Source organism: Cherax quadricarinatus, unplaced genomic scaffold, assembly GCF_038502225.1.
Source record: "Cherax quadricarinatus isolate ZL_2023a unplaced genomic scaffold, ASM3850222v1 Contig3101, whole genome shotgun sequence".
In the NCBI taxonomy this organism is placed as follows: Eukaryota; Metazoa; Arthropoda; class Malacostraca; order Decapoda; family Parastacidae; genus Cherax; species Cherax quadricarinatus.
Genome location: NW_027198127.1, coordinates 14,950 through 30,557, shown reverse-complemented (window position 1 = coordinate 30,557; position 15,608 = coordinate 14,950). Strand labels below are relative to the sequence as shown.

Genomic DNA, 15,608 nt, shown 5'->3' with positions numbered 1-15,608 from the left:
ATACACTGTAGTTGCCTGCTGTTCAACAGCTGCACAAGGAAGAATTATAGATAAATTGGCAGACAAACTGAAATTACTGGGGATGTTTTCTGGGTGCAGCTTTGGTAGTGTGACAGCTTGGGAAAGAAAGCTCTACACAATTACTATTATTAAATAGGGAAGCATTAAACCCATAGGGGTCATAGAGCAATCAATTACCAAGAGGGTAGGATAGGTCCAGTTCTTCAAAGTGCCCTTTACCAACATCAGGACACCTTCCTTGAAGGATGTAACCTCACTGCCACACATGAATAAAGTTTAGTCCAGCTGAAATCAGGCATGTTTAGCCAAGTTTGTGATCCAATAATCTAGCTGCAAACATGTGAAAGACTTGGGTCCAGCAAGGCCCTTGTTTGACAAGAATGTGGATTTTTTTTTCAACATGCTGACCGTCTCCCACTGAGGCAGGTGGCCCAAATAAACACTTTCACTGTCATTCACACATGATCACTCTCTCTGCAGAGGTACACAAACACAACAGATCAGATGTCACTCCAAGCAGCAAATATTCCAAGTTTTTAAAGTGCAGACTTTGTACCTCCCATCCAGGATATGGATGAAAAAAAAGTCAGGGACATTGATTGTTGAAGGAGTTTTGAATGCTGTGTTAACAGTACAGGAAATGTTTAACTTGAGTTCGGAAGAGCAGTTGCAAACCATAAACTTTTTTTTGTAACCAGTTTTGGTGTAACTCCATGGAATTTCAAGATTAGAAGAGTTTGGCCCTACGGGTAGCTGCAAGGATAGAACTACTCTCAAGACCAGCTACAGGTATGCATCCCTATCATAAAACTTGTCAATTTGGCTGAAACTAAAAAATTGCATTAAGAATACATTTATTCTAGTTTCATTGAAATTAGCTTGTGTAGGTTTTCACAGATTAGGGGTATATAGCAAACTGAGAAACTGTAGCTAAATGAATGTTTCTTTAACCTATATCTCCATGTTAATTTTAAGAAAACCGAGTGAAAGATATATAGTATATGAAACAACTTTCACATACTACTGGATTCCCCTTAAAATTATACTGTAAAATTAAAAATGTATCAAAGAACATCTAGATTTTAAAAATTGTAATTGTTCAATCAAATCTTCTGCATTAATGGGTGCCACAATTATAGTACAGCATAGCACCTAAAGAAGGGGTAGAAATCAGGTTCAATCCTAAGACGTGAAGGAAGTCTAATTTCTTCGCTCAAGTGCTCCTCATCAGCATCAAGAAACATCCCTTGAGGGGTGAAATACAGTAAAATATTTCATTGAAAAAAAGTTTTTCAAATGCATAGGTTAAGCATACACACAATTTTTAGAATCTTGGTCTAGTACAACCACTGACCATTTGCTGTCAAGTCTTGTCGACCTTATTCTCTATGGCGAGACTGGTAATCTACTTTCAAGGAATTAATTTTGTCAGTAGGACATACTTGTGCTTTGACAAAAATTACTCAGAGTACAGTAGGGCCCCACTGATATGGCAGGTTAGGTTCCAGGCTACCGCCGGAAAGCAGAACACCATTATTTCAAATATGATGAAAAATGAAGTCTCCAAACTAAAAAGGAAAGTCAAACTAAATATTTACTATAAAGACCTTTATTATAACTGCTATATTTCTGCTTGGCTCAATCAATGAAGGTAACAAGTTCTTACATCAGTGCTTCTTCTTTCTTTAATTAACAATCAACAAAGTCTTAGACTATAGTAATCATTCAATTAGTAGGTATTATCCAACAAAATGATTGCAACCAATCTTGATTATAATAATTATTAAATTAATGGGTATCAGTAACCAGTTTTTAAGATGGAACAAGCTACCAAAATATTTTAAAACATTTTAGCACATACATTACAATCATAAAATGTACATCATCCCTACAAATTCAGGGTGGGAATAGAGGTATGTTAAGCTCCTTGTTCATAGAGATCTCACGAATACATATTCACATCGGAATAAATTTTGTTTCAGATCTGGATTGATTTTGTTTTAGATACCACATCAGTGTAATAAATCATTATTTTGGCTAATACTGACATTCATCAGAAAGAATGACCGAATGAGATATTTGGTCATGGGAATGTCATTGAGCACAATTTGAATGAAAGCCTGTTAGCTTTCAATTTAGGGGTTGTGAACCAAATCTGATAATTAAGACGTACCTCTAGGAACACCAGATTATAATCTGATCTGTTTGCATGTTACCCATCATTAAAAATGTTGGATAATGAAAAAACCTCAAAATAAGAAACTCAGCAAATATTTAAGAGCAACTGTATTGTATATATTCCTGTATAGTCATGTCTAATAGTTACAATTATTTAATCCACATTGATTTTCCTAAAAGGAAATGCCCTTCACAAATGTTTTACATCTACATTTAAAATTCTTTACATCACCCTTATAATCCAATTTAATACCCAGACACTATTCTTGAACTACCCCAACCTGAGCTGAACGAATACATCGGGAATGAAGCGACCATCCACTTCGAATGATGTGTGCCACAGTACCTGGTTCTTTATCAGGCAGTGAAAGTTCAAACATAGCCTCCTGTACAGAGGGATCAAATTTATCTCCAATTTGTGGTGTGATCTGCATCAAACCATGCCGTCGAAAAACCTGGAAATACAGAGATGTAAAATCATATTAGGACTGGGAATATCTATAAATGTTATACCTCTACTTATATTTGAAAAAATAAACCTATCATTGGGATGCTACTGCAGTCATGTCTATATTTATCAAAAATACCTAAGATTCAATTCTCCTATTACACAATACCCCAATTTGCTTGCTTCCATTTATTTACCTCAAACATAATTTTATTTTTTTTTTTAATTTTGAAGCAGCTATTTTCTTATCACTTTTACCTCATTTGAGAACTCATTCTTTGAACCATATGAGTACTAAACATAGAAACAGATTTACTGATAATACGAATGGGAAGGGTGTACCACTTTCATGCATTATAGCACCTCCTTGTCAAAAGGCCAAAATGATAACTAAGTGGCTTGCTAAGAAAAATATTGAGAATGCCTGGAATATCATAAAAAAAAGACGGAATCCAGGCACATTTTACTGATATCATGCCTGCCTGGATGACTGGGTCACCAAGTCATCCATTAATTACTTCAGGAAACTGAGTGAAAGGTTGCCCAAACAGTTTCAAGTGGATTGGGAAGATGGAGGGAATATTTTGAGGAATTGTTAAATGTTGATGAAGATAGGGAAGCTGTGATTTCGTGTATAGGGCAAGGAGGAATAACATCTTGTAGGAGTGAGGAAGAGCCAGTTGTGAGTGTGGGGGAAGTTCGTGAGGCAGTAGGTAAAATGAAAGGGGGTAAGGCAGCCGGGATTGATGGGATAAAGATAGAAATGTTAAAAGCAGGTGGGGATATAGTTTTGGAGTGGTTGGTGCAATTATTTAATAAATGTATGGAAGAGGGTAAGGTACCTAGGGATTGGCAGAGAGCATGCATAGTTCCTTTGTATAAAGGCAAAGGGGACAAAAGAGAGTGCAAAAATTATAGGGGGATAAGTCTGTTGAGTTATAGGTAGTAGGTTGGTAGACAGCAACCGCCCAGGGAGGTACTACCGTCCTGCCAAGTGAGTGTAAAACGAAAGCCTGTAATTGTTTTACATGATGGTAGGATTGCTGGTGTCCTTTTTTCTGTCTCATGAACATGCAAGATTTCAGGTACGTCTTGCTACTTCTACTTACACTTAGGTCACACTACACATACATGTACAAGCACATATATACACACCCCTCTGGGTTTTCTTCTATTTTCTTTCTAGTTCTTATTCTTGTTTATTTCCTCTTATCTCCATGGGGAAGTGGAACAGAATTCTTCCTCCGTAAGCCATGCGTGTTGTAAGAGGCGACTAAAATGCCGGGAGCAAGGAGCTAGTAACCTCTTCTCCTGTATATATTACTAAATGTAAAAGGAGAAACTTTCGTTTTTCCTTTTGAGCCACCCCGCCTCGGTGGGATACGGCCGGTGTGTTGAAAGAAGAAAGAAAGAAGTCTGTTGAGTATACCTGGTAAAGTGTATGGTAGAGTTATTATTGAAAGAATTAAGAGTAAGACGGAGAATAGGATAGCAGATGAACAAGGAGGCTTTAGGAAAGGTAGGGGGTGTGTGGACCAGGTGTTTACAGTGAAACATATAAGTGAACAGTATTTAGATAAGGCTAAAGAGGTCTTTGTGGCATTTATGGATTTGGAAAAGGCGTATGACAGGGTGGATAGGGGGGCAATGTGGCAGATGTTGCAGGTGTATGGTGTAGGAGGTAGGTTACTGAAAGCAGTGAAGAGTTTTTACGAGGATAGTGAGGCTCAAGTTAGAGTATGTAGGAAAGAGGGAAATTATTTCCCAGTAAAAGTAGGCCTTAGACAAGGATGTGTGATGTCACCGTGGTTGTTTAATATATTTATAGATGGGGTTGTAAGAGAAGTAAATGCGAGGGTCTTGGCAAGAGGCGTGGAGTTAAAAGATAAAGAATCACACACAAAGTGGGAGTTGTCACAGTTGCTCTTTGCTGATGACACTGTGCTCTTGGGAGATTCTGAAGAGAAGTTGCAGAGATTGGTGGATGAATTTGGTAGGGTGTGCAAAAGAAGAAAATTAAAAGTGAATACAGGAAAGAGTAAGGTTATGAGGATAACAAAAAGATTAGGTGATGAAAGATTGGATATCAGATTGGAGGGAGAGAGTATGGAGGAGGTGAATGTATTCAGATATTTGGGAGTGGACGTGTCAGCGGATGGGTCTATGAAAGATGAGGTGAATCATAGAATTGATGAGGGGAAAAGGGTGAGTGGTGCACTTAGGAGTCTGTGGAGACAAAGAACTTTGTCCTTGGAGGCAAAGAGGGGAATGTATGAGAGTATAGTTTTACCAACGCTCTTATATGGGTGTGAAGCATGGGTGATGAATGTTGCAGCGAGGAGAAGGCTGGAGGCAGTGGAGATGTCATGTCTGAGGGCAATGTGTGGTGTGAATATAATGCAGAGAATTCGTAGTTTGGAAGTTAGGAGGAGGTGCGGGATTACCAAAACTGTTGTCCAGAGGGCTGAGGAAGGGTTGTTGAGGTGGTTCGGACATGTAGAGAGAATGGAGCGAAACAGAATGACTTCAAGAGTGTATCAGTCTGTAGTGGAAGGAAGGCGGGGTAGGGGTCGGCCTAGGAAAGGTTGGAGGGAGGGGGTAAAGGAGGTTTTGTGTGCGAGGGGCTTGGACTTCCAGCAGGCATGCATGAGCGTGTTTGATAGGAGTGAATGGAGACAAATGGTTTTTAATACTTGACGTGCTGTTGGAGTGTGAGCAAAGTAACATTTATGAAGGGGTTCAGGGAAACCGGCAGGCCGGACTTGAGTCCTGGAGATGGGAAGTACAGTGCCTGCACTCTGAAGGAGGGGTGTTAATGTTGCAGTTTAAAAACTGTAGTGTAAAGCACCCTTCTGGCAAGACAGTGATGGAGTGAATGATGGTGAAAGTTTTTCTTTTTCGGGCCACCCTGCCTTGGTGGGAATCGGCCAGTGTGATAATAAAAAATAAATAATAAAATAACTATAGATAGGGACTGACAAAAAATACTCACCGAAACACACATTGCAATAGAAACCCATGTTCTAAGTATAAATGTGGACCAACATGATAATATTTTATAGCAATTCTTGTTAAATTTTTTCAAATATGAAATTTGAAAAAATGTATATGTTCCAGACATGAATTCATTATTTAGTAGGGGAACAGTAGTGCTATATCACCCTTTTATAAAAATTCCTTCATAGTGCAATTCATTTGCACCATGACTATTCTATGGCACTCTCTTTAAAACATTAATTTCCATTATCTTTTCTTCAATTAAGGGAGAGCATTTGAGTGGATAAACAACTGCAAGCCAGTAGCTCATAGTGTCTTCTACCTTAGCATATAGTAGTCAAAAATGCAAAACCCTTAATACATTACCCTAACATACAGTAGTTGAAAAAGCAAAACCCTCAATACATCATAAAAATTCAGATTTTATAGATATGATGTATAAAGATTAAAAATTACATAAGTGTTATGCAAGCTACTGCCTTTTTGCCCTAAATTTATTTACAGTTTTGTAATATAAAATAAGTTGCTTATAAAGTGGAAAAACAGGTCCACATTTTAAGCAACTTATATTATGCTACAAAACTATAAATAAATTTAGCACAACAAGGCCATACCCTGTATAAGACAGCTGTAAATATAGTACAGGTACACACTGGCAATGATTAAATAAAAAATGAGCTAAAAACTAGTTTCCAAAATTCAGAAAACAGATGGAGCTCTCAAGGGTAACAAGAAAATACTCACAGTTAATAGCTGGTTTTCTGTCATTACTAAACCATCATACAGATTCTTAAAATCAGAATTTTCCTTGTTTATTTTCTCAGCCGGAACACTCTCAATTGCTTTATGAAACACATCGGTTACCTGAAGAAAACAGAATATTAAAGTGAAGAACTAATTTAGATTTTCTGAGAAAGAAAATGCTCTATTAAATTTTGAATACATAATGGTTAAATGAAGTGGCATAAATATTGGATTTCAATTCCTATACAGCAACAATGAATGTTATTAAAAAGGGTAACTGGTTAGCCAGGCTGAGTCCTGAATGTGGGAAGTGCAGTGCCTGCACTCTGCAGGACAGGTTATTCAAACTGTGATGGCATACTTCTGGCAAAACAGCAATACCATAGGAAGTGTAGCAGGCACGCAGGAAGTGTAGCAGGCATGCAGGGAGTGTAGCATGCATGCAGGGAGTGCAGCAGGCATGCAGGAAGTGGAGCAGGCATACTGGGAGTGTAGCAGGCATGCAGGAAGTGTAGCAGCCACGCTGTGAGTGTAGCAGGCATGCAGGGAGTGTAGCACGCAAGCAGGAAGTGTAGCAGGCATGCAGGGAGTGTAGCAGGCATGCAGGAAGTGTAGCAGGCATGCAGGAAGTGTACAAGGCATGCAGGGAGTGTAGCAGGCATGCAGAAAGTGTAGCAGGCATGCTGCGAGTGTAGCAGGCATGTAGGAAGTGTAGCAGGCATGTAGGAAGTGTAGCAGGAATGCAGGGAGTGAAGAAGGCATGGTGGGAGTGTAGCAGGCATGGCATGCAGGAGGTGTAGCTGGCATGCAGGTGTAGTGTAGCAGGCATGCAGGCATGCAGGTAGCAGGCATGCAGGGAAGTGTAGCAGGCATGCAGGAGTGTAGCAGGCATGTAGCAGGCATGCAAGTGTAGCAGGCATGCAGGAAGTGTAGCAGGCATGCAGGCATGCTGGGAGTGTAGCAGGCATGCAGGAAGTGTAGCAGGCATGCAGGAAGTGTAGCAGGCATGCAGAAAGTGTAGCAGGCATGCAGAAAGTGTAGCAGGTTTCCTGGGAGTATAGCAGGCATGCAAGGAGTGTAGCAGGCATGCAGGGAGTGTAGCAGACATGCAGGGACTGTAGCAGAAATGCAGAAAGTGTAGCAGGCATGCAGAAGTGCAGCAGGCATACAGGAAGTGAAGCAGGCATGCAGAGTGTGTAGCAGGCATGCAGGAGAGGTAGCAAGCATGCAGGAAGTGTAACAGGCATGCAGGAAGTGTAGCAGGCATGCAGAAGTGCAACAGGCATGCAGGAAGTGTAGCAGGCATGCAGAAGTGCAACAGGCATGCAGGAAGTGTAGCAGGCATGCAGTGTGTGTAGCAGGCATGCAGGGAGCGTAACAGGCAAGCAGGGAGCATAACAGGCATGCAGAGAGTGTAGCAAGCATGCAGGTAGTGTAGCAGCAGCAGGCATGCAGGAAGTGTAGCAGTGTAGCAGCAGGCAAGGGAGTGTAGCAGGCATGCAGGGAGTGTAGCAGGCATGCAGGAAGTGTAGCAGGCATGCAGGAAGTGTAGCAGGCATGCAGGAAGTGTAGCAGGCATGCAGGAAGTGTAGCAGGCATGCAGGAAGTGTAGCAGGCATGCAGGGAGTGTAGCAGGCATGCAGGAAGTGTAGCAGGCATGCAGGAAGTGTAGCAGGCATGCAGGAAGTGTAGCAGGCATGCAGGAAGTGTAGCAGGCATGCAGGAAGTGTAGCAGGCATGCAGGAAGTGTAGCAGGCATGCAGGAAGTGTAGCAGGCATGCAGGAAGTGTATCAGGCATGCAGGGCAGTGTAGCAGGCATGCAGGAAGTGTAGGAAGTGTAGCAGGCATGCAGGAAGTGTAGCAGACATGCAGGAAGTGTAGCAGACTTGCAGGAAGTGTAGCAGGCATGCAGGAAGTGTAGCAGGCATGCAGGAAGTGTAGCAGGCATGCAGGAAGTGTAGCAGGCATGCAGGAAGTGTAGCAGGCATGCAGGAAGTGTAGCAGTCATGCAGGAAGTGTAGCAGGCATGCAGGAAGTGTAGCAGGCATGCAGGAAGTGTAGCAGGCATGCAGGAAGTGTAGCAGGCATGCAGGAAGTGTAGCAGTCTTATCTCCATGGGGAAGTGGAACAGAATTCTTTCTCCGTAAGCCATGCGTGTTGTAAGAGGTGACTAAAATGCCGGGAGCAAGGGGCTAGTAACCCCTTCTCCTGTATAGATTACTAAATTTGAAAAGAGAAACTTTTGTTTTTCTTTTTGGGCCACCATGCTTTGGTGGGATATGGCCGGTTTGTTGGAAAAAAAAAAAAAAAACATGCAAGATTTCAGGTACATCTTGCTACTTTTGCTTACACTTAGGTCACACTACACATGCATGTACAAGCATATATATACACATGCCCCTCTGGGTTTTCTTCTATTTTCTTACTAATTCTTGTTCTTGTTTATTTCCTATCTCCATGGGGAAGTGGAACAGAATTCTTCCTGCGTCAGCCATGTGTGTTGTAAGAGGCGACTAACATGCCAGGAGCAAGGGGCAGGTGACCCCTTCTCCTATATACATTACTAAAGTTATAAAGAGAAACTTTTGTTTTTCTTTGTGGGCCACCCTGTTTCAGTGGGATTTGACCAGTTTGTTGAAAGAATTTAATTAATAAACTTATCATCTGTGAACATAAGACGAGTAATCAATGCTGAGATATCTACCTCCACACATATTCTGTAACAGTCAGTTTTCTTAAACTGGCAACAGTACCACAGCAAAATGAAAAAATGACCATAAACATATATAAATATCCAAATACGTATAATCAACATCCATCAACCGCATAAATCAATCCAAATGGAGATAAAAAAAAAAATATGTGAGTATTATAGAAGATTTCCACCTCACAGTGAATCCCCCTTAACCAACTATTACCATATTAATACAATCGTTCATTCTTTCACTGAACGAATTATGATTGAGTGAATGACAATTAACAAGTTTCCCTTCTCTCTGGGTCACCCTACTTTGGGGGAACACAGCCAGTGTGTTAAAAAATTAACATTCAGTAGTGAAGAGCATTAATTACATACTTTTGTGTTCCATTTTGAGAATCTTTAGTAAATAATTTTTCCTCAATTATCTCTTCAGATTGTATATTTCTGACAAATGAAGTAAGCTTATTCCAATACATTACATAAGTTTAGATTTTTACAATTGTCTTACATAGTAACATTTTCATTAATTACACAGAATTTAATTAAAATCTCTTTCACCCTTCTTGTGCCTCACCTCCAGAAGATCTTTACAGAATCCTTGAATACCAAACTGTTTAGCTTCAACAATCTGTTTCTCCAAACGATTTCTGAGATTTTCACGATCAGCTAAGGTTCGTTGATATTTGTCCTGAAAAAAAAAAGAAATGAAGACTTTACCAAGCATATTTAGTTTGAACTGAGTGAATAAAATATACACAAAATCAAAGCATTATCATCATTAACTCTTTCAGGGTCCACAGGCCCTCTCAGAGACTTGTTCTCAGGGTCCCCCAAATTTAAAAAAAAAAAAAAAAAAAAAAACTTATGAAAAGATAGAGAATCTTTTCAGTCAGTTCCTGATCAGCCGGGCTGTGGCTCGTACGTTGGTTTGCGTGCAACCAGCAGCAACAGCCTGGTTGATCAGGCGCTGATCCACCAGGAGGCCTGGTCACAGACCGGGCCGCGGGGGCGTTGACCCCCGAAACTCTCTCCAGGTAAACTCCAGGTCATAATGACACCAAAAGTATGAAATTTGATAGAAAACTTATAGAATTATGCTCTGGCGAAGTTAGTGGTCTCAACGATGTTTACGCATTGGCAATTTTGCCCACTTTGAGCCTTATTTTCGGCCAATTCCAATGTACTAGTCGACAAAAATCATAACTACAGTGGACCCCCGGTTAATGATATTTTTTCACTCCAAAAGTATGTTCAGGTGCCAGTACTGACCGAATTTATTCCCATAAGGAATATTGTGAAGTAGATTAGTCTATTTCAGACCCCCAAACATACACGTACAAACGCACTTACATAAATACACTTACATAATTGGTCGCATTCGGAGGTAATCGTTATGCGGGGGTCCACTGTATTTCGCTAGAACTCCATTTTTTTTTATCGAATGAGTACAAGAAACCACCAATTTACCGATTTCAACTATCCAATACAGTGGTCAGAATTTAGCAATTTTGCCAATTTCACACAAATTTCAAAATATGCCAATTTCCAAATAGGGTCCAGAATAAACAAAAAAGACATTCCTGGCACTAAAATAACATTTCCTCTGTTTATTAGTCACGTCGCGACTCCCCTCTTACATTTTTTTGCTTTCCATTTTGAATTTTTATTCTCACAAAAAATAGAAGATTTACTAATATGCAGACTACTGCATTAGTGTAGAAATGGTATAAATAATATTGACGTACTTGTGAAAGAATATTAGACTCACCAGTTGACGTGTCTTAGACGCTTAGCATGATTTATTTATTTTGAACTCTGGTAAAAATCGAACATTTCTGCTACTTTGAGCTCAATTTCAAGGTACTTTTCATTGTAAAACCAGTCAAAATCATCTCAATTTCTGTAATATGTCTTCCATTCTTTACAATGAGACCAGGAAAACTAGAATACAACAATAAATACCATACGAAAATACAGTGCAAAATCGCTGTTTTAATCCAAAAACACGGTCAAAGTTTTTTTTTTTCTCATTACGCACTGTGTGCTGCAGGACTTTTTTTATACTGCGCACACTGACCACATAGACCCATTCTTTCATATGTAGGCCTACCAGCTTTCTCTCACTAGATTTGAAGGTGCTAGAATTTATGAGTACTAGTACGTCAAGGACCCTGGTGTGTAAGCCGTACTAGTATGGCCAAAACCCTGAAAGGGTTAATGAAGTAGCTACTAAATTAAATATAACTATAGGTACACGAGCAAGTTGAAGTTATGGGAGTAGAATGTACAAACTGCATAAATGAAAAAGGTATTTAAAATGGAACAAGCACAAGCATCATGTGTTGTGAGAAAATCAGTAAATACAATGAATCACAAGATAATTTGATTAGACAATGATTTCTTCTGCAATACCTAGTATGGGTTTTAATACAAGATACATTACAGTAGACCATTAAGTGTCAGACCTTCTTAAAAACCTCATCATCATAATCTTTCCAGTTTGTACTGTGGAACCTCAAAAATCGAACTGCTCCCAACACAACCAATTATGTAAGTGTATTTTTGTAAGTGCTTTTATAAGTGTATTTTTGAGGGTCTGAAATGGACTAATCTAATTTACATTATTCCTGATGGGAATAAATTCATTCGGTAAAGGCACTCGAACAGCCTTCTGGACCGAAAAAAGTTCGATATTTGAGGTTCCACTGTATGTGGTAAGTATGCATACATAAAAAAGCAAAGAAAGCATTATAAAAAAAAAGACAAAAATATTTTAAAGTAATGTGTGTACTGTATATGCATTTTTAGGCCTAGCTCTATTGCTCGCTTAACATATGATAGTGTAAACATGTTATCAGGCTTTTATATGCATTTGCAAGTAAAAAGGCTGTTTTACTTTACAGTGATTTTCACTTTACAACAGTAGCCCAGAACCTAACCTGCTGTATAAGTGGGGCCCCCCTGTATATAAAATTTTATTAATAATATAAAAGGCTAGTGTACCTGATAATCTGCAACTTTTTCTATTAAAGATTCGTTTTCTTTCGATAAACTTGCTATTTGTTCCATAAGCTGCTTCTCTGCCTCTGTACACTCTGCTACCTTCTCATCCACACCATTGTCTAAAGCTTGCTTTTCTCTGGGGTCTTCTGGAACTTGGTTTTCTCTATGTGAACTTTCTGCTGCCGTTTTTACTGTGGCACAAAGCGAGCGATGATTTCTGTATGCCCACCTGTAAAAAAATAATCTTAAGTACTCTACTCATATTAGCATTATTACATGTTATAAGTAAATAATCTAATAAAATGGTTGGTAGTAAGAGCTAAGCTACAAAGAAAAGAAGAAACTCAACCTTATGGAGCGTAATATACAGCCTCTCCTCATTTAGTGATGTACTCATTTACTGACAACAGGCCCTCTGACCAGTATGCATACCTAAACAATGTAATGATTTCCTCTATTCTGTTTATTATAATATACAGTGCACTACTGTATAAACATTTAAAAAATATACCAGAAATGTTATAAATGGTGCAAAGGTGACATTAAAACAATATTAAAGATGGTCGACACAAACCCACTACCATCATAGTATGCTCCTCACTCACCAACGAATTTGTGTACCGACATGGTCTTAGAAACAGAACTCCATCATTAACATAAGAAAGAAAAAACACTGCAGCAGGCCTACTGGCCCATGCAAGGCAGGTTCAAGTCTCCTACCAGCTTAAACCAATGACCCAACCTAGTCAGGTCAGGTGACATTCACTTAAGGAAGGAGCATGGCATTAAACCCAGCAGGACAAGCTAGCCAGGTCCAACTCACACCCACCCATACCCACTCATGTATTTATCTAACCTATTTTTAAAACTACACAATGTTTTAGCTTCTATGACGATACTCAGGAGTTTGTTCTACTCATCCACAACTCTATTACCAAACCAGTGCTTTCCTATATCCTTTATGAATCTGAATTTTTCCAACTTAAAGCCATAGCTGCGAGTCCTGTCTTGGCTAGATAATTTTAACACACTATTTACAACCCCTTTATTTACATATTCCTGTTTTCTATTTATACACCTCAATCATGTCCCCCCCCTAATTCTACGCCTTTCTAGAGTGCAGATTCAGGACCCTTAGCCTATCCTCATAGGGAAGCTTTCTGATACACGAGATCAACTTTGCCATCCTCCTTTGTACGTTTTCCAGAGCATTTATATCCATTCTGTAATATGGTGACCAAAACTGTGCAGCATAATCTAAATGAGGCCTAACCAACGATATACAGAGTTGAACAACAACTTGAGGACTCCTACTGTTTATGCTTCTTGATATGAAGCCAAGGATTCTGTTCGCTTTCTTGCGAACACTTATGCATTGTTGTCTTAGTGTTAGATTACTGCTGCTAACCAAACTCCTAAATCCTTTCGTATTCAGTAATATTAAGAACTACATTATTTAGTCTATATGTGGCACTGTTATTTTTCTGTCCAATGTTTAGAACTTTGCATGTGTCTATATTAAACTGCATCTGCCACTTCTCCGACCACTGCATCAGTCTATTCAAATCTTCCTGGAGTGCTCTAATGTCCTTGTCAGAATGAATTCGTCGGCCTATTTTGGTGCCATCGGCAAACTTGCTTATACTGCTATTTATTCCCTCATCTATATCATTTATGTAGAGTGTGAACAACAAGGGGTGCAACACTGACCCCTGTGGAACACTGCTTGTGACGCTTCCCCACTCTGATTTCTCCCCATTTATGCAAATTCTCTTCTGCCTATCTGTTAACCATGCCTCTATCTGTATTATTAAAGGATCAAGTAATAACAAATGTATTCATGGTAACCATTACTATATTCAAAACTAATGTACTTCCCAAACACCTCAAGGAATATTCCTTGATGCTAGTGAGGGGCTCTTGAACTAAGGAATTAGACCTGTGCTCTAATTCCTTGAATCAAGCCTGAATACCTTCCAATCCCCCAGGCACTATCATTCCTACAAATTTAGCACTCCCTCCATTAATGTTAATACACTTCCCTAGAAGGTAATTATGATACCTTAAAACATGCAACAATGAGCGCTCAAGAAACCATCTGCTTCTCCAGGTCCCTCCTAGCCAGGCACTCAACCACTTTACAGATAAAACTTACAAGAGTTTGTAACAACTAACACATGGGGATGGAATCGATTTATGTTGGGTGAAGAGGACAGCAGGTGCAAGGAGACGAGCCCATACATGTCATCAAGAGTTTATCTAGGTCCTCTTGACTGGGAGCTGAACAAGCTTCCACCAACTTTTGTAAAAAAAGTCACTTTTGATTTTTTGGGGTTTATCATAGGTATGACAATTGTACTTGTGTGTGCATGTGCCTAAATAAACTTACTTATAGTTACTAACAATTTCCACAACAGATAAATGTTTGTGTGTTGTGGACACAAGTTTGCTGTGGATAGTGCGGAATGTTGACGGTGCTGTCTGGGGGTATTATTATTATAATCACGAGGAAATGCTAAACCCATAGGATTATACAGTGCCTGTGGGGGGGGGAGGTATTCAGGCTCAATTCAGGGAACTAGAGCACAGATTCAGTTTCTTAGATCAAGAGCCCCTCACCAGCATCAAGGAACCTCCCTTGAAGGGTCTGGGGGGTAAAATACATATTGACCGCTGCTTCAAGACATGTTACTATTGTTGCACTCATGGAGCGCTAAACTCTCAAGTCACACAGCTCCTGGATAATGGGAGGGAATAAAATGCAATCCAAGGAAGAGGAGAGCAGGTTTATTTCCCGAGTTCTTTACCAGCATCAAGAGGTAAACACGTTATTCAAAGAAAGCGCTCAGCCCGTATGGGCCATACAGCACTGCAGGTAAACAAATTACGCTGGAAAGCGCTAATAATCACAGGTGAACTGAGGCTTAGTAAGGTTAGGCTTGGCTACATCAGATTACATTAGACTAGATTGTTTACTTCAAAATATACAATGATCAGAAAGCCCAGAGAAAACAGGGAGTATTTATGGTGCCTAACATGGCCTTGTGTTTCTCAATACAATCTGATGGTTATTATTATTAAATATTTGCCGGTATTCTCCCGGCCCGGGCCTTTTCCAAGTGGTGGCCCGGCCTTGGCTCCCTCTTTAGGGAGTGTCTGAGACCTAAGTCTCCCATGGGAGGAGGCACAAGTACCTCCTCATCTTTGGGACCAACTGTCCCCAGGCCTAGCTAGGCCTCTCTGGTCTGTCATCCCCGCCTCATGGGGGCAAATGGGAATGACAGTCTTGTGAGCTAAAGGCTCGGACTCAGGCACCTACCCTACCCTAGAAGGGTTAGGCATGGTGTCGATGAATCTGATGGTAAAACAAGACTCATCAGAACTGACAGGCACTGAGAGGAAGACGTACCCAGCAGATGCAGGTTTTCTGAGCAGTGTGTGCCTGAATATTGCTCGGGTGAGAACCCGAGACATGTTGACAGTGGCGGCCATGATGCTCCCTACCCCCCCTGGAC

At 40.1% G+C, this 15,608-nt stretch overlaps 1 protein-coding gene across 1 annotated transcript; it reads right to left on the bottom strand.

Moving 5' to 3' along the window:
• Window positions 1-1,614: 1,614 nt before the first annotated feature.
• On the bottom strand, window positions 1,615-15,608 carry Roe1 (grpE protein homolog, mitochondrial Roe1). The gene is made up of 5 exons (XM_070081558.1): window positions 15,503-15,608; window positions 12,094-12,322; window positions 9,665-9,778; window positions 6,389-6,508; window positions 1,615-2,654 (listed from the first exon to the last, which is right to left on the bottom strand). Exons 1-5 carry the CDS (start codon window positions 15,583-15,585, stop codon window positions 2,460-2,462), a joined length of 741 nt encoding a protein of 246 aa, XP_069937659.1. The 5' UTR covers window positions 15,586-15,608; the 3' UTR covers window positions 1,615-2,459.

What these genes read in the sequence shown, in the direction of transcription:
- Roe1 (XM_070081558.1), bottom strand. Translation starts at nt 15,585, where the DNA reads ATGGCCGCCACTGTCAACATGTCTCGGGTTCTCACCCGAGCAATATTC. An exon ending in AAAAAGTTGCAGATTATCAG is followed by an intron (nt 9,779 to 12,093) that starts GTACACTAGCCT and finishes TTTTTTTTTCAG; the next exon opens with GACAAATATCAACGAACCTT. An exon ending in CAGAAAACCAGCTATTAACT is followed by an intron (nt 2,655 to 6,388) that starts GTGAGTATTTTC and finishes CTGTATTTCCAG; the next exon opens with GTTTTTCGACGGCATGGTTT.